General features: G+C 35.3%; 1 protein-coding gene across 5 annotated transcripts in view; it reads right to left on the reverse strand.

Annotated features, from left to right (window-relative positions):
* The window catches only part of SEC22A (SEC22 homolog A, vesicle trafficking protein), a 69222-nt gene that overhangs the window by 27499 nt on the left and 18451 nt on the right, over nt 1-23272 (reverse strand). For all 5 annotated transcript variants that reach the window (XM_077884151.1, XM_077884148.1, XM_077884152.1 and 2 more), the window contains 3 exons: nt 22121-22284; nt 20804-20998; nt 288-403 (listed from right to left, as the gene is read on the reverse strand). In XM_077884151.1, coding sequence (XP_077740277.1) covers nt 288-403; nt 20804-20998; nt 22121-22284 — 475 coding nt within the window. The remainder of the gene's footprint in view (nt 1-287; nt 404-20803; nt 20999-22120; nt 22285-23272) is intronic.

Raw genomic sequence — 23272 nt, forward strand, 5'->3', positions numbered from 1 at the left:
GCCCCCTCCCAATTCAATCTGGGCTCTATGCTGTGCTCATGTCAGAAATATCTTGGTGTCCCCAGAGTACCTATAAACAGAGCCTCCTGCAGAGCAAACAGTAAATAAATACGTGCTAATTGAGTCAAAGAAGCCAACTAGAAATCACTGTTCTTAGAGGAAGAGGAGACTAGGGTAGTCTGAGCACACACCGTAAATTGTACTATACCCAAATCAATTCAAATCAATTGAGTAACAAGTAGAATCAACAGGCATTGTCACTTGAAATTGCAAAAACAGCACAGTACCTGCAAAACACTTTCTATGGCATGAAAACCTCGAATTAAATTCAGAGCTCCACATAAAAGACTGAGGATAAAAGCCACAATCCCTGACAGAGTTGCTGGTTCCAGTCGCAGGTGAGCTGGAAAATAAAAGAAATGGTTAGAAATGAGTATCACTATCTTACGTCAATACCTAAAATTATGTAAAATGAAATTCACTGCTTAATTTAAATGGGTCAAACACGGATTAATCTTCATAAAGCTATTTATTAATATATTAGGAACAATTTTTTAAAATGCAAAACGATGACATGTCAGCTTCACTGCCCTGAACTCAAGCTCAATTAACTGCTTTTTCTCTACATTTTTAACAAAGACATCTCACTTGCACTTGGGGTATAGAGTGCTAAGGAGTGCTCACATCTGGCAGTAAGTCATGTAGAAAAAAAACTTACTGCTTAAATAGGTCTACCATTTGCAAGGAGTTGCAAATATAAGCAAAGGTGACTTTGCCTGAAAAATCATTGCATAATTCCTACTTTTTCTGAAAAATGCTTAGATAACACTTTTAAGGACAAACATAGCTTGCTTTTTTTTTTTTTTTTTTTTAAGCAAAATTCCCTTATTTGGGTTCCAGGGCTATAAATACCATGGGATATATGTGAAAGCTTCTATATAATCACCAATCTGAACTTTACAATAGAATAGTCGTATGGCTATGAAGTTCCTGATCTCTGAAGACCACCTGAAGAACACTACAAATGATAAAACACTAGCTGAAGAAGTGACCACTTCATATTCACGAATGGATTCTGTTATCTGTGGGCTTCAGTAGGGTAAGATATTTAGTTATGCAGTAGTTTCACTTTATCATCATCTTGGGCTTAACAGAATTAACAACTGAGTCTAAATGAAAATACAAAATGAAATAATCATCTAGACCTCAAAAAGAGACAGAGGGAAAGAGGGGGCAACAGAACCACAGTTAGATCATTTTATTTAAATCGCTGAAGTGTAAAAGCCCTAACAATGAAGTTAATGAGGTAGAACATTAATATAAGGAAAGGCTTAAATCTCTGCAACTTATATTCAGCCATTACAGCAGAAAAGCTTCCCTAAATAGTTACAGAAACACAAAACCCTACATATCATAAAAAAGTATTTGTTCTTCAAGTTCAGAAGAAAATGCTAAGATGGGATAATATTTTCTTAAATTTCTTCTTTGCCCAAGCTGATTACTTGGTCTCTCAATTTCTTTGAGGTTTTAATATGAAAACAAAAATTTAAATATCTTTGTAAAGCATTAATACCAAATTTTTAATCAGTAGAAAAAAACCTTCACAATCTATCCAACTAGTCTATAATTAGTCGTGTTTTGTATCCCCTGTCCATCCCTCCCCACACCCTCTCAGTAGTAGGGAAAAACTGGCCTCTAATAAAAAAGGAATCCTTAATATGGGCCTCAAGGATAAAACTACCTGACAAATGAACAGATTACATAAATCATACTTCTAAAGTATACAAGTTTACCTTATGAAAAAGCCCAAATAATATTCTGTATTATAACTAAAGAAAAAAATCTTAGCTGTTTATGGACAAGTATGGCCATTCTGAATGGAAAAATATTACCATTTTAAGGTGTTGACCAATGCCTATTTAAGAAATAAATGACTATATTAAATATTAAGTTTCTAATATTTATCTCTTGGCCTTGGAACGCTCTCTTTATAATTAATTATAGTATACCACTTACTATTTACTATTAAAATTATTTCAAAATGACCCAAAATATTTTTAAAAGCATGAGAGCAAATGACAAGCCTCTTTTAACAAAGACAAGGCATGTATTATGCTGAAGAACAGGATGGAGCTGTGCCAAATCACTGTGGGAAAGAAATTCTCAAGTAAAGATTCACCCACTCCCACCCTATCTTCTTCCCTAGGACCTGGGGGAATGGTTACCAAGAGAAAACTCCATCTGCATACAACATGAGGGTGACACTCCCTAAGGACAATTTCTCATGTTAGCAACTGAACAAGATATTTAAATCACATTTTAATGTATTATGCGATATCTCTTTTCTATTTTAGTAAAACATATTTTAGATTCATTGTTATCCACAAATGCTCACTTCACACTTCAATGTGGCACCATGGTAGGTACTAGTAGGTATAGAGTGGATTTGGAAAAATAATAAATGAGAGGCAATTTTTTTTTTAGGAAGAAAAAAAGTTACTGAATTCCAAGTAGTGTCATCTGGTCAGTTGTTGTTTTGTTTTTGCTATAACTGTCTTTTGCTACAATGCCTTTTCTTTAATTACTCTCCTTGAGCCCAATAATGGGTCATGACAAAATTAAACTTTTTATGAGCCAATGATTAATGAAGTTTACAAAAGCTCCTAAGAAGTAAGAGTAAACCTCTTGGAACCAAAGGGTTATTGCTTATAGGGAATTAATATACTCACTTAGCAAATACTTTTTAGCATGATTCTGTGTAAAATATTGTGCTTCAGAAAATACAAAGAATTATTATTTGCACAATCTGCTCTCAAGATACTTCTAGTCTTTTGAAGGGAAACAGACAGATAAGCATTCTAAACTAAAATAGTTAAGGAATTCTGAAGAAGAAAGAAGAAAGGTAATTAGGGGGAAGGTGGTGATACAGGAGTGGTAAGAAAACCAGGGAAGATATTTAAAGATGGGTTAAAATTTAGATAGTTAAAAATTGGAAAAACTACATTTCATACATTTCATGCAGAGAAAAGAATGTGAGCCTGGAGGTAGAAATGAGATGCAAATATTAAGAGCATAAACAACAACTACTACTACTACTACCTCCGCTAATCCTACTAATAGGGCTGTTCTCGATGTACCAGGCACAAGGGCTTATATACATGATCTCGTTTCACCCTTCCAAGAACCCAGTGCAGTAGGCACTATAATTACCCTGTCTTTTCAAATGAAACTAAGGTATAGAGAAACTAAGTAATTTGTCCAAAGTAAATGAACTAGGATTTAAACCCAGGTAGCCTGACACTAGAACTCATATTCTTAACCACTTTCCCACTGGACATTAATATTGGTTTTGTTTGGCTTAAAAGGATGTTTATGAAGAATAGGAAGAAATAAGGTCAGGAATGGGAGTTGAAGCAAATTAACAAACAGTTGGAAATACTAGGCTAAAAATTATGAACAAGTTAGTGGAGAAACACTGAAAAGCAAGAGACCAATATGATTAAAGCTATGCTTAAGGAATATTAAGGTTTTAAAGAGATTAAAAGCAGGAAGACAATATTTTCTCAGTGCTTTCTTCATAGGTACACTTTGTCCCATTTATCCCTCAAAATGTGGTACTTCATAAGGCAGGAATGACTAACTTCTCAGTGTCTGAATTTTTTCATCTGTAAATGGAGGTTAAATAATCTGCTATAAATCAGACAGCTAGTAAGTGCCATCTTCACAATTAGCACTTGATCTAACAAGAGTGCGAAGCCCATGCTCTTTCTACAAATCTACCTTAGAGAATTCATTAGGGAGTCATTGCAAAAGACTGGCTGATATGAGGGCCTGAATTAGGATAGTGACAGCAGGAATGAAGAGATGAGTGATATTACAGGGGTTAAAACTAGCAGACCTGGCAATTAACTAGGAAACAAAAATGAAAAAAAATTAAAGAAAATGTCAAGGTTTTAAGTGTGGATGACTGGAAAGATAAGGGTGCTGCCAGCAAAGCCACTGGAAGAAACTCAGGTTTGATTAAAAAAAAAAAAAAATGGAGACATTTTAAAGATATCAAACTTGTAGTGATAATGAGGTATGTTTAATAAGCAATCAAAGAATGGAAGAGTGAGAGCTGGAGAGACAGAAAGGTTTGCATCTGAAAGGAAGGGTTGGGATGGGATAACTAGGGAAAGAATTTTTGCAAATCATTGGCAAACACTACCTTTAAAGGGAGGACCAGGATTCAGGAAGACAGATTTAGGAGAATAAGAAGAGGAAGAGCCTCAGAAGCCTAGGAAGGGGAGACCATCCATAAAAAAGATATGGGTAACAATGCCTGTGCACAGGCCAAAGACAGTCTGAACTTGAAAAAAAAAAAAAGATTATATATATATAATATATATAATATATAATATATATATTGCTAAGGGATGGTTGCTGACTTGTTATAAAACAGTTTCAGAAGAGTGCCTGAAGGCAAAATTCAACCTGCAAGAGGCTAAGAACTGTTGACGGTAAGAGAGAGAAGCAGTGCAATAACACTACCACAGTTAAAGAAAACCAGGATGACAGCCTGACAGACTAGGACCAAGAGAAATAATTATTTTTCCCCTGTCATGTGGTGGAGGAGGAAGACTTGAATACATTTATAGGTGGAATGAAAAAATTCAATGAAGAGGAAATAGAAGAGTCAAGAGAAAGGCAAATGGCGAAAGAGAATACGAGAACAGTCATTACGAAGATGTAAAATGAGGATACCATTCTAACCTTCAAAGCATATCGTAATACCACAGTACCAATGCTTTGAGCAAAAACAAAATTCTGGAGGTACAGACATTCAATGATGCCCCAAATATCTGGAGAAACAGATTTTGGAACATATAAATTTCTGGTCAGTTCCATCTAAATGAACATAATTTGTTACTAAATTATGACTGAATGAGACTAATTGTATGATACTAAAAACCTACTTTTTTTTTTTTTTTTTAAACACAGGCCCTTTCTTAGATCATCACCTGTCAAAAGCTTGTATGTCCTTTAAGGCCATGGGGCCTAAAAATGGTACATTTTATTTATCTCTTTTGGAACACGTATCACATTCTGTCTTGTATTTTACTTACTGAGGTGTGTGTGTATTTGAGAGAGACAGAGATTAGGAATTTTATTTGCCTTGTGGGGCAACTGCCAAATAGAGTACCATTCTCAGTCAACTGAGAAACTGTCTATAAAATTACACAGGTGGAAAAAAGACTGTATAACCTAGTGTTTATCCTAAAAATAAAGGTGTCAAAGAAAACAGAAAAATGTATTTAGAGTTTTGTGAAACTTTTTTAAAAAATAAAAGCAGAATATAAAATTAAAAAGATCAGCAACACTAAATGTTGATGAGAACATAGAAGAAACTCTCACACATTGCTTGTGGAAATGTAAAATGGTACAACTACTTTAGAAAACTGGTAGTTTCTAAAAGACTCAAACATGTACCTTACTTTTGATTTGGCAAATTCAACTGCTAATATTTACTCAAGAGAAATGAAAACATGTCAACAAAAGACAAATGCTTGTAGTAACCTTATAACCCCAAACTGGAAACAAGCTAATATCCATCAGCAGGAGAATGGACAGACTGTGGCATGTTCATACAATGACTACTACCCAGCAATAAAAAGGATCAAATTACAGAGACCTATGACATGACACTGTACTAAAAGAAGCCAAACACAAGAGTCACACTATATAATCTTGTTTATATAAAGTTCCAGAACAAACAAAATTAAAAATAACTAGAGAGCAAAAATTCAGAACAGTGGTTGTCTAGAGGCGGTATGGAGATTGGGAAGAGATACAAAAGAACTTCCTGGGGAGATGGATATATTGTATATTGTGATACAGGTATGTATTAGTTTTTTTCTTATAATCCTGTGTTTTGATACTTTGATATCTTGGGGCCTTGCTCTGACCCTAGAGGGTGGCCCTTCCCAAGGCTATCAAATTCCTAGAGATACCAAACCACTCACTTGCAAGAGTGTTTTTCAGAAGCAAATCCCCTAATCCAAATCCCATACTTTACCTTCTCTATGGGGCTCCCAAACTCAGGGCCATTATCCCCCAGCCTGAATCACCCCAGGGTCAGGTATCACACAACTAAGAACAGCCCTATATCCAGAGACTGCTAGAAGTACCCAACCCAGCCAAACGTGCTTACCCTGTCTCTCCAGTTCCTTCCTGGCAAAAGCACAAGAAAGGCTCTTGCTCACATCTGGCTCTCACTTCTTTACCTCCTGACCAATACCAGTACTTCCCCACATGGCCCTGGATGGTGTAGTGTGAACCCTTCTCTTGGGATCTGAGTATAACTACTTTTTCAGTGGCAGCTGTCTCCTGATCTGTTGGCCTTGCCATACCTGAATAAAATCTACACTTCAAAACAGAATGGTTTATACAAATGTATCCATGTGTCTAAACCACACAGCAAAGATTCATGCATTTTAACATGTGCAAATTTCCCTTAAAGAAGAAAGAGCACAAGGGTACCTGGGTAGTCCAGGGGGTTAAACATCTGCCTTCAGCTCAGGTCGTGATCCCAGGGTCCTAGGATTGAGCAGGACCTGGGAATCCTCTCCCTCTTCTCCCTCTCCTCCCTGTTCATGCTCTGTCTCTTTCAAATAAATAATTTTTTTTTCCTTAAAGAAAGAACCACAGAGGTAATTATCAAGTAGGTGAGTGGATAGTGGGTGGGGATACAGATGAAACAAGAATGGCAAAATGTTGACATAGTTACTATAGTTGGGTGACAGGTACATAAGAGTTCATTATACTATTGTGTTTACTTTGTAGCTATTTAAAATTTCCCCATGATAAAATGTTTTAAAAAGAAAACAAAAAGGGTAAAAGTAAGACACAGTGTTTAGCTTAACATATTCACCCTATGATGGATAGCAGAACATCTGCAGACTTCCAAAAATTATAGAAAAAATTCATGCTAGACTGTGGGGAAAGGGGTCACAAGGTCAGAAAGAGAAAAGAAACCAAAAGTAACAGAAAAAAGGGCCTGAAAAGTAATGTCTATCAAATAACTATTAGCCAGATTCCAAAATAAAGTAACTTTAGGGATCCCTGGGTGGCGCAGTGGTTTGGCGCCTGCCTTTGGCCCAGGGCGATCGAATCATCCCACATCGGGCTCCCGGTGCATGGAGCCTGCTTCTCCCTCTGCCTGTGTCTCTGCCTCTGTCTCTCTCTCTCTCTTTGTGTGACTATCATAAATTAAAAAAAAAAAAATAACTTTATTCAGGAAAAAAAAAAAGGAAAACCAACAGAGACTACAGAAAATATTATGCAGGCTTGGTCTGCATTTAAAGAAAAATTTAGGGACTCCTGAGTGGTCAGTGGTCGAGCATCTGCCTTCGGCTCAGGGCATGATTCCAGAGTCGTTGGATCAAGTCCCACATCAGGCTCCCCACAGAAGCCTGCTTCTCCCTCTGCTTATGTCTGCGTCTCTCTGTGTGTCTCTCATGAATAAATAAAATCTTTCATGAGAGACACACAGAGAGACAGGCAGAGACATAGGAAGAGGGAAGAGAAGCAGGCTCCATGCAGGGAGCCCCATGCGGCACTCAATCCTGGGACTCCGGGATCACACCCTGAGCCGAAGGCAGATGCTCAACTGCTAAGCCACCCAGGTGTCCCTTTATCTTTCTTAAAACAATCCCAGATTTTCCCCCATTTTCCCAGTGTCTGCTGTCTGGTGATCCAGGATACCATTACAGTACAGACTACAGGTCAGAGTGGGGATTTATGGAAGTCAAACAATACACGTACTTTCTAACAGAATTCATCTCTTGATACATCAAGTTGGATAGACCCCTGCCTCAAATTAAAGGTTAATTTTCTAGATCTAGACTGTATACATTAATGGACAGATATTTTGGCAGCAACACTGACTGTCAGACCTATCAAACTACAACTATTAGAGAAGGACAGGCCAATGGAAGCCATGGAGCTTCCCCTACTGAAACATCATCAAAATATTAATCGTTATGGTAAATGTAGAAATAAGTTTCACCATCCAAGGCTTATTAAAATATGCACAGATACTGATTCCTACTACACACCCATTTAACTCTCCAGTTTAAGGCTCCAAAATGAAAGTATCGTAGAGGATAACAGATTACTGTGGCTTCCAATTTCACGTGTTTTTCCAAACACAATCTCCATATGGAACAATCAATTAATTCCATGACATGTAGATACTAATTTGCTAACACTTTCTTTTCTACCCTAATAAACAGAGAAAATCAGAAGCATTTTGCTTTTACCTGATAAAGAGAGCAGTACATAGGGGTACCTGAGTGGCTTAGTCAGTTAAGCACCTGACTCTTGACTTTGGCTCAGGTCATGATCTCTGGGTTGTGAGACTGAACCCCACTGAGCTTGGAATTCTCTCTCCCTCTGCCCCTCCCCACAGCACTCGCTCACATGCTGTCAAAAAAAAAACAAAAAAAAAAAAAAAAAAGAAGAAGAAGAAGAAGAAGAGAGAGCAAATGAGAGCAGTCCATTTAGTATATTGCCACGAGGTTATATCAACTCTAAGCTGGAGATTAGTCTATAGCAGGGTTGGGCAAACTATGACCCACAGGTCAAATCCAGTCCACCACTTGTTTTTGTAAGTAAAGCTTTATTACAATACAGTCTTATCTATTCTTTTACACATTGTCTATGGTTATTTTTATACGATACCAGCAAAGTGTAGTAGTTGCAACAGAGACCATTTGGCCTATAAAAGCTAATATATTTGCTATCTGGCCATTTAGAGAAAAAGTCTGCTGACTCTTAGCCTACAAGGACCCAATATCTTAACACCTCATGGAACATTATATTGATCCACTTTGTTGATATCCTCATGCTGACAGGATCTGAAGAACAGATAGTATATGCCTTGGATTAGATACCCTGGGATGATACATGTATGCCAGAGTATGGAAAATAATTAAAAAACAAACAAACAAACAAAAAACTATAGGAGCCTACCACCTCAGTCAAGTTTCTGGTGGTTAAAAGTCTAGAGTATGTTGAATGTAAACATCAGGTTGCACCTTGCAACCCAGATCACTAAGAAAAGATCTGCTGAGTATGCCTTTAGATTCCAAAAGCAACATTACAAAAGGTGGATATGTAGCTGCAACATGTTTACTGAGTAACAATAGCTAAGGAGGGCCAAAGCAACAGAAAGACTGAGACTGCATTACATAATGGACACTTTGCCATCCAGCCCTTAGGCCTCACGGATCTAATGGTGTTCAAAATATCTGTGGAAGATAGAGATATTTTTTGAGTCTGAAGCACATTTGGAAAGAAGAATCATAAAAGAGGCTCCTGGGCTTTGAAGCAATGACATGGCCCTTACGCAAAACAAAACAAAACTGTTTTCATTTCAAGACCTGGCTTGCTTGTTGGCCATGGCAAAAACTACTGGCCCTTCCATGAAATATCAGGTATATACTATAAACCCTAAAGCAACTATAAAAACAAATAAATGAAATGAAGAGGTGTGATAAGTCAACAAAGAACAGAAAATGGATCAAAAAATAATTTAAAGGGAGGGTCCCTGGGTGGCTCAGCAGTTTAGCGCCTGCCTTTGGCTCAGGGTGCGATCCCGGAGTCCCAGGATTGAGTCCCATGTCGGGCTCCCGGCAAGGGGCCCGCTTCTCCCTCTGCCTGTGTCTGCCTCTCTCTCCTCTCTCTATGACTATCATGAATGAATAAATAATAATAATAATAATAATAATAATAATAATAATTTAAAGGAAGACAGAAAAAGAGAGAAAGGTGACTAAAAATAGGATACAAAGAAAACAAACAGCCAAGGTAGTAGGTTTAAACTAACCACATTGGGGTGCCTTGCTGGCTCAGTCAATAGAGCATGTGACTCTTGATCTTGGGGTTATAGGTTTGAGCCCCATGAGTACAGAGATTGCTTAAAAATAAAATCTTAAAAAAAAAAAACCAACCATATCAATAATCACATTAAATATAAGCAGTCTAAACACCTAAATAAAAAGACAGATACAGTCAAATTGGATTTTGTTTCTCAACAGACTCAACTAAATTAATACCCAAAAGCAACCACTATAAATAGAAAGACACAGAGAAGTTAAAAGAAAAAAGATAGAAAAAGATAAACCATCGCAATACTACTTAAAGAAGAAGTTAGAGTGGCTATATTAATAGACTGCTGAACTAAGAATATTGCTAGATCCATGCACCAAGAGAAAAAACAATCCTAAATATTTAACAAGCTTTAAAATATATAAAATAAAAACTGGCAGACCAAAGAGGAGAAAGATATAAATTCACAAATACAGTCACAGATTTAAACACCAACAATTGAGTGTAGACAGAAAATCAGGAAGGATATGAAAGATATGAACATTATCAACCAACCTGATCTAAATGACATGTAGAGAACTTCACACTACAATAATAGAATACACACTTTTCAACACAGAACACAGAAAAACGGCTAAAGCAGAATATATTCTGGGAGAGAAAAACAAGTCTCAATAAATTTAAAAGGATTGGAATCAACAAAATTTGGTATCTGACCATATGAAGTTAGAAATCAAGAAATGAAAGCTATCTGGAAAAATCTCTAACTATTTAAAACTCTGTACCACATTTCTAAATAACCAACGGGTGATAAAAAAAAAATCAAAAGGGAAATTTAAAAAACATTTAAACAATATGAAAGTGAAAATACAATGTATCAAAATTTATGAATGTAGCTAAAGCAATATTTAGAAGGAAATATATACTACTAAATGCCGATTAGAAAAGATCTCAAATAAAATATAACCAATTTTTAAAAAAATAACCTCAACTTCTGCTGTAAGAACCTAGAAAAAGGGCAAATTAAACCCCAAGTAAGCAGAAGATTAAGTAATAAAGACCAGATCATAAATCAATGAAAGGAAACAAAAACAATAAAAAGTCAATGAAACCAAAAGCTGGTTCTTTAAGAAAATCATTTTTATTAGAGCTTAGCATTTTTACTGATCAGAAGAAAAATTCAAAAGACAAAAATTTCCAATATCAGAAATGAGAATGGTTGTATCATTACAATTCTACGGATTATTAAAGGGTTACGAGAATATTAACTTATTCCCCCAAATTCATTAACTTAGGTGAAAAGAACAGATTCCTTCAAAGACACAAACTACTTAAACTCACTCAAGAAGAAACAGGTAACTTGAACAACTCTACATCCACCAAAGAAATTGTAGTTAAAAAAATTTCCACAAAGAAAACCAGAGGCTAAAAAAGACTTCACCAAACTGACCAAAAAAGGAAATAAACATTCTACAGAAACATTTCTTAAAAAATTGGAAGATTCAGAGGAAATACCTCCCAATTTATTCTGAAGCCAATGTTATCCTGATAACAAAACCAGACAAAAACATTACAAAAAAAGGAAAACTATAAACCAATTCCTACATGAAAACATATATAAAATATCTAAATAAAATTTTAGCAAAGTGGGGTTTATCACAGAAACCCAAGGTTGGTTTAGCATTTGAAAAGCCCTGGTGGCTCAGCGGTTTAGCGCCATCTTCAGCCCAGGGCGTGATCCTGGAGACCCGGAATAGAGTCCCACGTCAGGCTCCCTGCATGGAGCCTGCTTCCCTCTGCTTGTGTCTCTGCCTTTCTCTCTATGTGTGTCTCTCAAAAATAAATAAATAAAATCTTAAAAAAAAGAAAAAGCAATCAATGTAATTTACACATAAAGACTTCAAAAAGAAAATCATGATCATTTCAATAAATAAATGCAGACAAAGCATTTGACACAATACATCATTAATTTCTGGTACAACCACTCATCAAACCAGGAACATAAGGGAATTTTCTCAACTAGATAAAAAGGCATTTACATAAACCCTAAGTTAACATCATTTTTAACTGTGAAAGACTGAATATTTTCCCTGCTAAGATCAGGAACATTGCAAGGACAGCCAGTCTTGCCATTTCATTCTTTCAGTATATTTTTGTTACGCACAGAATTCCACATTTGCAGTTTCTTTTATCCTTTAGAAGACATCATTAAGTGGTCTTCTGGCTTCCATGACTCCTATAAGGCCACGTATGCGTGTGTGTAATGGTTTGTGTCCATGTAGTCTAGTATATCCAACTGCCTGGTGATATATGCCTGGTTACTTTATTGTTTACCAAATATTCTATTTTCAAAGTATTGCTGTAGATATAATTTGAAACTTATGTGACTGTTTTCTCTAAGAAAGATATTTGCTTGCTTCCACCAGGATCTTTGGAGCATAGCACTGGGATCCACTCAATCCAATTTCAGAGACCAATATTATTCAAAACTAAGCTCCAGTCCTCATAAAAGATTTTACTTCACATTCCTTTTACCTATATTCCTAGAGTGCCAACATCCAAAGTCCAAACCCAAAGCTGGGTGGTTGTTCATGAGGTCCATCAGTTTAGTGGACCCTGTTTTCTAATCTCTGTCTCCTAATCTTGAGTGGCTGTCAGCTGTTCCCTCCAGAATTTATAAAAGCCCCAAAAGAAGTAGCTCCAGGGCACCGGGGCGGCTCAGTGGTTGAGCATCTGCCTTTGGCTCAGGTCATTATCCTGGGGTCCTGGGATCAAGCCCCGAACCAGGCTCCCTGTGGGCCCCACAGGGAGCCTGTTTTTCCCTCTGCCTATGTCTCTGCCTCTGTCTATCATGAATAAATTTTAAAAATCTTAAAAAAGAAAAAAAAAAAAAAAAAGAAAAAGTAGCTCCAAACACTAAGCTCATCTCCCTAGGTCTCCACTCTCTTCTGTCTCCCAGTAATTCTTAGTAATCTTGTTGGATATCCAAAGACTTCAGGAAGATTACATTTTAATTTAAATTCTGTATCATATTAGAGCTACATATTCTTTTTTTAAGACCTATTCTATATAATATATACATTCCATTTAACTTTCCTACATGTATTTTGTGGGACTATTGGTCTGAACTGCCTACTCCATCACTACTGGAAGTAGAAGTCTTCAAAGTAGTAACTCAATCATTTACTATTGACTTTAAAAATTGAAATGTAATCAGAATACAATAATTTACCTTTAGAAGTGCATAATTCAGGGGCGCCTGGGCAGCTGAATCGGTTAAGTGTCTAACTCTTGATTTTGACTCAGGCCATGAGGGCAGCCCTGGTGGCTCAGTGGTTTAGCGCCGCCTTTGGCCCAGGACGTGATCCTGGAGACCTGGGATCGAGTCCCACATCGGGCTCCCTGTATGGAGCCTACCAGAGAGAGGCTCTCTGTGTGTGTCTCTCATAAATAAATAAAATCTTAAAAAAAAAAAAAAATTTTTGACTCAGGCCATGATATCAGAGTCATGAGATCAACCCACCACATGGCTCTGTGCTGAGCATGGGGCCTGCTTAAGATTCTCTCTCTCCTTCTTCTGCTCCCCCCACTCGCATGGGCACAGCTCTTTCAAAATGAAATAAAAGTATATAACTCAGAAGGTTTTAGCATATTTACAAATTGTGTAATCATGGCAAATTGAACACCAATAAAAAATAAATTATTAAAAAAAACCAAAAAAACAAACTGTGTAATCATTATCTAGTTCCACAATCTCCATCACCTCAAATAGATTTCTCCTAACCATTAGTAGTCATTGCCTATTTCCCTGTACCTCTCCAACTCCTGTTAATCATTAAGCTAAAAAAAAAAATTATTAAGCTACTTTTTGTCTCTATGGACATTTAGTATAAATGAGACTATAAATATATGGCCTTTTGGGCAGCCCAGGTGGCTCAGCAGTTTAGCGCCGCCTTCAGCCCAGGGCCTGTTCCTGGAGACCTTAGATGGAGTCCCACATCGGTCTCCCTGCATGGAGCCTGCTTCTCCCTCTGTCTGTGTCTCTGCCTCTCTCTCTCTCATGAATAAATAAATAAAATCTTTAAAAATAAATAAATAAAATAGCTAGCCTTTTGAATCTGGCTTCTTTTACTTAGCATAATGTTTTTAAAGTTCACCCATGCTGTTATTAGGTATCAATACTTCATTCATTTTTAACTCCTTAATATTCTATTGCATGTATACACCATAATCTGTTTATTCATTCATCACTTGATAGATGTTTGGGTTATTTCAACTTTTTGGCTACTGTGCATAATAGTGCTATAAATATTCATGTACACATTTCCTGTATTTACCTTTTTGAGGAACTTCCAAAGTATTTTCCAAAGCAGCTCTCCATTCTGCATCCCGACTAGCAATATAGGAGAGTTCCAATTTATCCATATCCTTACTGACACTTGTTACTATTTTTTAAAACTACAGCCATCCTAGTGGCTTATCATTTTGCTTTTTAATTTTGAATTTCACTATGACTAATAATGTGGAACATCTTTTCATGTGTTAGACGGTTGCACATTTTCTTTGTAGAAATATCTATTCAAATCCTTTTCTCATTTTAAAATTGGATTTTCTTTTTATTGTTACTGTTGTGTTACTTATTTTTCTGGACATAAATCCTTTAGGAAATATATGATTTGTCTGTGGATTATCTTTTCAATTTATTGACAGTGTCTTTGAAAAACAAAATTTTTAACCTTGGGGTGTCTGGATGGCTCATTCAGTTAAGTATTGGACTTTTTTTTTTTTTTTAAGATTTTATTTATTTATGACAGACACAGAGAGAAAGAGGCAGAGACACAGGCAGAGACAGAAGCAGGCTCCATGCAGGGAGCCCGACGTGGGACTTGATCCCGGGTCTCCAGGATCACACCCTGGGCTGAAGGCGGCGCTAAACCACTGAGCCACCCGCACTGCCCAACAATTTCTTATCCCTTCATTTTCATGAAACAGTTTTCTCCTGTTGTATTTTTTTCCTTTGGTATTCCTATTCCTAAGTTTATTTGGTAAACTTTCTTCCTTCACCTATCCTTTAAATAGTGGCATTCTTCAGTGTTCTGCCCTTGGCTTTATATTCTTCTTAACTTTACACTTTACCTTATTATAAGGAATTTTCTTTCTTTTAAATTGCAAACAATACAAAGTACAATCTGTCTTGTTTCAGCCAATAGTTGCTAGGATTTTCTTAATTTCATTTTCAGATTGTTGAATATTGGTATATAGAATAGAACTCATTTTTGTATATTGATCTTGTATCCTGCAACCTTGCTAAAGTCATTGGTTTTAATAGTTTTTTAATAGATTCTTTAGGATTTTCTATATTCAAAATCATCTTATATATGAAGAATTATTTTATTTCTCCCTTTCCAATCAGATGCTTTCCCCCCCCTCTTCCTTGCTTAACTGCCCTGTCTAGAACCTCCAGTATCATGTTGAATAGAACTAGCAAAAAAAAAAAAAAAAAAAACTAGCGAGGGGGGCTTGGGTACCACAGTCAGTTAAGCATCTGACTCTTGGTTTCAGCTTGGGTTTGATTTCAGAGTTGTGAGATCAAGCCCAGTTTCAGGCTCCACACTCAGCATGGAGTCTGAGTTTCTCTCTCCTTCTGCCCCTCCCTGATACTTGCTCTTGCTCTCTCAAATAAACAAATAAATCTAAAAGAAAAAAAAATTAAATCTTAAAAAAAAAAAAAAAACTAGTGAGAGCAGACATCCTTGACTTGTTTCTAATCTTAGAAGAAAGCATCAGTCTTTCACCATTACATATGAATTTAGCTGTGGGTTTTTTGTAGATACCTTTTATCAGGATGAAGAAGTTTCTTTCAATTCCTAGTTTGTTGAGTACTATAATGAAAGACTGTTGGACTTTGTTACATGCTTTTTTTTCACCTATCGAGATGATCAGGGGATTTTGGTTTCTATTCTATTGATATTGTATATGACACTGATTTTCAGATGTTAAACCAACCTTGCACTCCTGGATTAATCTCACTTGGTCATGGTATATAGTAATTTTTATGTGGCTAAGATTTGGTTTGCTAGCATTTTGTTGAGGACTGTTGTCCATATTCATGAGATACTATTAATCTGTAAATTTATTGTGATGTTGTTATCTAGTTTTGAAATGGGAGAATACTGGCCTCAAAGAATGGGTTGAAAAGCATTCCCCCTCTTCTATTTATTGGAAGAGTTTCTAAAGAATTGGTTAATTCTTAAACTGTTTGGTAAAATTCTCTAGTGAGGCCACTTCAATCTAGGATTTTCTTTGTCAGTAGTTTGCTTTTTTCTTTTCCTTCTCCTTCTTAAGATTTTATTTTTAAGTAATCTCTACCCCAACAACCAGATCAGGAGTCACACACTCCACCCATTCAGCCAGCTAGGCATCTGTCAGTTTATTAGTAATTTAATCCCTATTCTTGGATACAGTTTATTCAGATTATTTATTTCTTCTTGACTCGGTTTCAGTAGTTTGTGTATTTCTAAGTATATGCCCATTTCATCAAAGTTGTCTAATTCATTGGCATACAACTGTTCACAGTGTTCTTTTAAAATCCTTTATTTTGTAAGATCAGCAGAAATGTCTTTTCATTTCTGATTCTAATAAATTCTTTTTCCCTTGGTCAATCTAGCTAAAGGTTTGTTAATTTTGTTAATCTTTTCAAAGAGCTAGTTTTTGGTTTTATTGATTTTTCTCTATTCTTCTATTTTCTATTTCATTTTCATTTCTGCCCTAATCTTTGTTATTTCCTTCCTCCTCTTTATTTTAGGTTTAATTTGCTTTTCTTTTTCTAGTACCTTTAGACAGATGGTTAAAGTATTCATCTGAGATGTTTCTTTTCTTTTTTTTTTTAAGATTTTATTTATTCATGAGAAACACACAGAGAGGCAGAGACACAGGCCAAGGGAAGCAGGCTCCATGCAAGGACCCCAATGCAGGACTCGATCCCAGATTTTGGGATCATGCCCAATTGCTGAGCCACCCAGGCGTCCCTGAGATGTTCCTTTTTTAAAAATATAGGTATTTATAGCTATAAAATTTCCTCTAAATACAACTTTAGCTGCATCTCACATTTTGTTATATTGTATCTCCATCTTTGCTCATCTCCATGTATAAATTCCCCCTTTTGATTTCTTCTTTGACCCATTCGTTATTTAAGAGTGTATTGTTTAATTTCCACGTATTTATGAGTTTCTCAAATTCTTTTGTTATTAATTTCTAATTTCATTCCAGTGTAGTTATAGAACTTACTTTGTATTATTCTTAGCCTGTTAAATTTATGTTTTTTGTTTTTTGTTTTTAACAGCATAGCATAAAGTCTATCCTGGAAGAGAATATTTCATCTGCACTTAAGAATATATTTTCTAGGGGGTGCCTGGGTGGCTCAGCTGGTTAAGCATCTGCCTTCAGCTCAAGTCATGATCGTGAGGTCCTGGAATCAAGCCCCATGTCAAACTCCCTGCTCAGCAAAGAGTGCTTCTCCCTCTCCCTCTCCAACCCACTTGTACTCTGTCTCTCTAATAAATAAATAAAATTTTTTGTAAAAAGAATACATTTCCTGATGTTGAACAGAGTGTTCTGTAGTTGTTAGATCTAGTTGGTTTATGGCGTTGTTCAAATCTTGTTTCCTATTTATCTTCTGCCTAGTTCTATCCATTATTGAAAGTTGGGTATTAAGTCTTCAACCATTATTGTCTATTTCTCCTTCATTTCTGGCAGATTTTGCTTCATGCATTTGGGAGCTTTGTTGTTAAATGCATCTATGTTTAAAATTGTTATACTTTAAGGGATTGGCTTTTTATCATTATAAAATGTCTTGTCTCTAGTAGCAATTTTTGTCTTAAAACCCACTTTGTCCAACATCAAAAACCCACTCCACCTCTCTTTTGGTTACTATTTGCATTATATGGGTTTTAAATTCCTTTTGCTTTCAATCTATTTCTACCTTTTAGTTTCTTAATCCACTTTTATAATCTCCAACTTTTGACTAGAATGTTTCATTCACATTTTTAAATCCAATCTTATTAATTGACATAGCAGATTTACATATGCCATTTTACTTTATTTCTATATGTCTTGTGTCCTTTTTTGCTCTACTTCTTTACTGCTATCATTGCATTATGTGAATGTTTTATGCTGCAGCATTTTAATTTCCTTAATGAACTTCATTCACTACTTTGAGTGATTTGCTTAGTGGCTACTCTAGGACTTACCATAAACATCTAATCAGAAATAGCTTCATATTTATACTAACTTAATTCCAATGAGCTATAGAAACATTATTCCGATGTAGCTCTATTCCCTTTCTTCTCTTTTTGTGGTATTGTTGTATACATATTACATTTATAAACATTACAAACCCCAAAATACATTGTTATAATCATTGCTTTACTTAATTTTACATCTCTTAAAGAAGCTAAGAGAAGCACAGTAATTATATTTTTCTAAGTTTTATTAATATGAATTCTTATCACTCTGGCTTTCTTCATTCATTCCTGTGAATTCAAATTACCACCTGGAATCATTTCCATTAGCGCAATGCAATTTTGCTTCCACCCACCTCCTCTGTGCTGTTATGGAAAATATACACTATAATTCATGTTATAGGTTCAATAATACATCAGTTTTATACAATTGCTTTTTACATCAATCAAAAAAAAGAGAGAAGAAAAATGACTGTTGTATAATTATCTTTACTGTTGCTCTTTGATTTTTTTGGTGTAGATTCAAATTACTGTTTGGATCACTTTTCAGCCTGAAAAACTTCATTTAGTATTTCTTGTAAGGTGAGTCTACCAGCAACAATTCTCGCAGCTTCTGCTTATCTGCAAATGTCCTTATTTCACCTTATTTTTGAAAGACAGCTTTGCTGGATATAGTCATTGCTGTTGACCAACAGTTTTGTTTTGTTTTTTTCCTTTGATCATTTTGAACATATTGTCCCACTGCCTTCTGATCTCTACTGTTTCTGTTGATAAGTCAGCTGTTAATCTTGTAAGTGACAAGTTGTTTTTCTCTTGCTGGCTTCAAGATTTTCTCATTGTCTGGTCTTTCAGCATGTTTAATATGACTCATCTATTTGTGGATTGCTTACATGGTTATTTGGAACTCACTGAGCTTCCTGGAGGAGTAATGTTTTTGAGTAAATTTGGAAACTTTTCAGCCATTATTTCTTCAAATACTTTTTCTGCTTTCTCTTTTCTCCTTCTGGTTCTCCCACCATGCATATGTTGGTGCACCACATTTTCTTGAGGTTCTGTTCATTTTCCTTCATTTTTTTTAACTCTATTCTTTGGATTACATAATCTCTATTGATCTATCTTTCTTTTGTCAGTTCAAATCTACTTTTGAGCCCCACTAGTAAATTTTTTATTTCAGGTGTATTGTTCACTTCCCGAAGTTCCATTTGGTTCTTTTTCTTTATAATTTCTATGTCTTTATTGATATTGTCTATTTGATACAATATCATTGTCATACCTTAATCATGGTTTCCTTTAGTTCTCTGAACACTTATAATGGTTTAAACTATTTGTTAAATCTGACATCTTTTTTTTTTTTTTTTTTTTTTTTTTTAGATTTTTTTTATTTATTCACAGAGACACAGAGAGAGAATGAGAGGCAGAGGGAGAAGCAGGCTCCATGCAGAGAGCCTGACGTGGGACTCGATCCAGGGTCTCCAAGATCACGCCCGGGACTGCAGGCGGCACTAAACCGCTGCGCCACCGGGGCTGCCCTAAATCTGACATCTGATCACTCTCAAAGGCAGTTTCTATTGCCTGCTTTGTTTCCCCCTATTATATAGATTATACTTTCCTCTTCCTCTGCATGTCTTGTAACTTTTTCTTAGAAATTGGATATTTTAGAAAACATATTATAACAACTCTGAGTACTGATCTACCTCCTCTCTCTTGGGGCTTGTTACTGGTATTGACCTTGTTTTTGTGTTTGTTTCCTAACAGACTGGATTATTTTACTATAATTTGTATCCTTCTTTCTTCCATAATTTCTATTAATTAAACCAAGAAATGTTGTGTTCAGTCCTAAATGCCCCACTTAAAGAATACTAACAAACTAAAGCACATACAGAAGCAGCTTCCAGAATGGGGAGGGGTTTCAAAACATCATAGAACAAAAAGCTAAGGAAACTGATTATATCTGAAGTCGATTAGAGTAATAGGATAGAAAAGACACTGAGTTGCTAATTTCAAAGTTCTGAAGTGCTACCCTGGTATGGCTGAAGAGCGGGGAAAAGTCACAGAACTTAGACAAAAAAGTTGTACTACAGGGAATTTTTTTAAACAAGGACTTCAAAAATGGTATATGCTATTTTTTATAACAATAAGGTTTCCATTTTTAAGCCGTGGTTTTCAATCTGTCACAACTGCTGAGTGTGGCGTTTCTCATTTGGGAGGGAAGGGTTGGGTAGATGATCCCATTTTCTGTGATAATCAAGAAACCTGGCCTTGATTATAGCTATTTTGACATAATGCAAAGCACTTTACATGTACATATATTTATTAGTAATATACTAATAAACTATTATTAGTATATTATTAGTATATGAATATACTATTATTAGTATATTAGTAATATACTAAAGTATTATTCATCTCTTGAAAAAAATTATAAAGAAATATTTAAGAAACACGAAAAATTCTTAAATGTTTCCCTAGCAAAGAGTTCCTCTGAGATTACTATTTAAAAGTATTTTTCTGATTAGTCACATATCTGGTAGATTACCACATAAAACACTGGGACAAAGAATTACTTTAATTTCTACATTATCTCATGTACTTGCTTTAAAATATTAGGATAAAGAAATTAATTTACAAGAATTACTCAGTTCTTAAAAAAGTTTTTTTTTTTTTTAATGAAATAATTGAGATCCATAACTCACCAGAAGAAATCTTACCAGCACCTTTATAGTCAATAGAAAATGCAGATGTGACTCCATTGGCAGACCCCAGTTCACACATGGAAATTTGATAAGGGGGCCTCAGCTTGATTTCCATCTGCATGTCAGACAGATTTATCTTTGTTGAAAGAGACCTGGGATTATTATATCGCTGCTTTGTCCTCTGAATGAAGTTATCTATGTAAAATAAAAAAATAAATTTCCTTGCAGTCATTTGTTAATTAATTTGAGAGTGTGACATTTATGGAATAAATCTGCAGAGTGACAGTTTGTTATTCAAACTATTTAATTTGCCATAGAATATTCTAATATTATTTGTGTAATATATCATGGAGTCATCAGTGTTTTACTCTAGAAATTATACTCTAGAAATAATTACAAATACAATAAAGATTTAACACTACATAACTGTAGGACTATTTCTATTATTCACTTCAAATAATTACTTTACATTTTTACCAAAAAAAAAAGGAAAAACAGCTTTAATTTTAAACCAAAGTCTTAATTTTTATAGAGAACCATATCTCATAAAATATTAAGTCTGTCAGTATTTACCAATTGAATTACGTAAGAATTTATATTGTAAATTACATGTTCTTATAAACGTCTTTTCTTATTTACTGCTTACATCATTAGAATGTATGTTTTAAAGAACAAATTTAATGAAATCAATAAAAGACATTTCTAAATATCTTCCAATTTTACTTTCATTATTTATAACTTGGTTTTACTTTTTTCTCCTACACCAGGAGTCAAGCAAACTACTGCCCAAGGCCAAACTGAGCCTGCTGATTGTTTATGTAAATAAGGTTTTATTGGAATGTAACTATACTCATTCCTTTATGTATTGCCTATGGCTGCTTTCAAGCCACAATGGCAGGGCTGAGTAGTTGTGACAGAGACCATATGGTCCTTAAAGCTTAAAATATGTACTATCTGGTACTTTCCAGCAAATGTTTGCCAACCTCCGTCCTACATTAAGCAGACTATAAAAGATTATCACATAAACACACAGAACTCTGAATCTCTTTTAAATTTCTCATTGAGAAACAGTCCTCTGGGATTAATTCTTTGTGCCAATAATCACAATCCCCTCCACAGCTCAAACACAATTTTTTCTAATAGGCACCTAAACGAAGAAGTTGCCATAATTTATAGACCATTTGTCAAATTGTTCTATCAAATGCAAGGTAGCAAAATCTTCTGAGTTTTTCCCCTGGCCCCCAGTATTATGCAAAAAAATCTCTTATGACTGGATGGAGACAGGATAATGAAAACAGAAAAAAATCAGGCCCTTACCAAATTCAATGAAACAGTATGGTCTGACAGCAGTATTTGTCTTCATCATGTTGTAAGTAGTAATGAACTCCTTCTGAAGCTCATCCAGGAAAGAGAAGGCCAGAACATTTGGGTAATTTTCAGTGCACAACATCATGTAGCTCACTCCCAGAGAGCTAATAAAACTACAGTGTAAAAAACATTGGTTTTAAAATTTCAAATTAAATCAAGGTAATTCGTTGCTTCCAAAGACTGGTTCTATATACCATAAACAGCTGCTACAGTGGCAATGAAGATATTAACATTTTATTATATATTCTAGCAAAAAAGAAATTAAAGAAACCAAAGTATACTACTTTCAGTTGCAGTTAAAAACAGTAGACAAAAAAATGGAATAGTACCTACAGATGGACATACAGTACAATTCTAACACTTAAGTTATTTATCACTTGGGGTAGAAAGCAGGGGAAAATATACAAATATGTAAGGGTTACAGATAGCTTAATATTTAACTATTCAACCTAGTGGAACTTAATCCTGTTTGAATCCAGAACTCTTTAGAGATTCTGATTAAAGTTACAGACACTCTCCTCAGAAAATTGTCCAAACAACACAAAATCTGGCTCACAATTTCAGGTTGGTCATTGACCTCTTAAAGTCATCCACTGACTCCAGAATCAAATCCTATACTTTATATAATAATGAATTATGAACCACTGGGAAGTAAGAGTAATTTAGGAGTTTTTAACAAGAACAAATAAAATAAATGGGATAGAAAGGAGAACTCTTGCTTATAGTAGAATGCTGAGTACAAATTGGTAAATGTGTACATAACGCTAGAACTGGAAAAATCAGCATTTTGCAACCGGTATAGTAAAGACTGGGTCAAGCAAGGACAATCAATGAAAGGTGAGTCTAGGTGGAACTTTTGGTGAGGAGCAGGAAATTCTGTGTGGTTTTAAAATATCTTCCCATGGATTGCTTATTTGTTGCAAGGAGAAAATATTATACAGCAGAAACTAGACAACATCTTGACTGAGTACTCTTAACGTTACTAATAAGGGGTAGATGGATTTTCTGTGCCTTCAGTTGTGATAGCCTCAGAAAGATATATCAGCTATAAAGTATTCTAGCCAAGAATGCATAATCTGAATCTAATCATGAAAGAATATC

This window comes from Canis aureus, chromosome 35 (genome assembly GCF_053574225.1).
Source record: "Canis aureus isolate CA01 chromosome 35, VMU_Caureus_v.1.0, whole genome shotgun sequence".
NCBI classification, from domain to species: domain Eukaryota; kingdom Metazoa; phylum Chordata; class Mammalia; order Carnivora; family Canidae; genus Canis; species Canis aureus.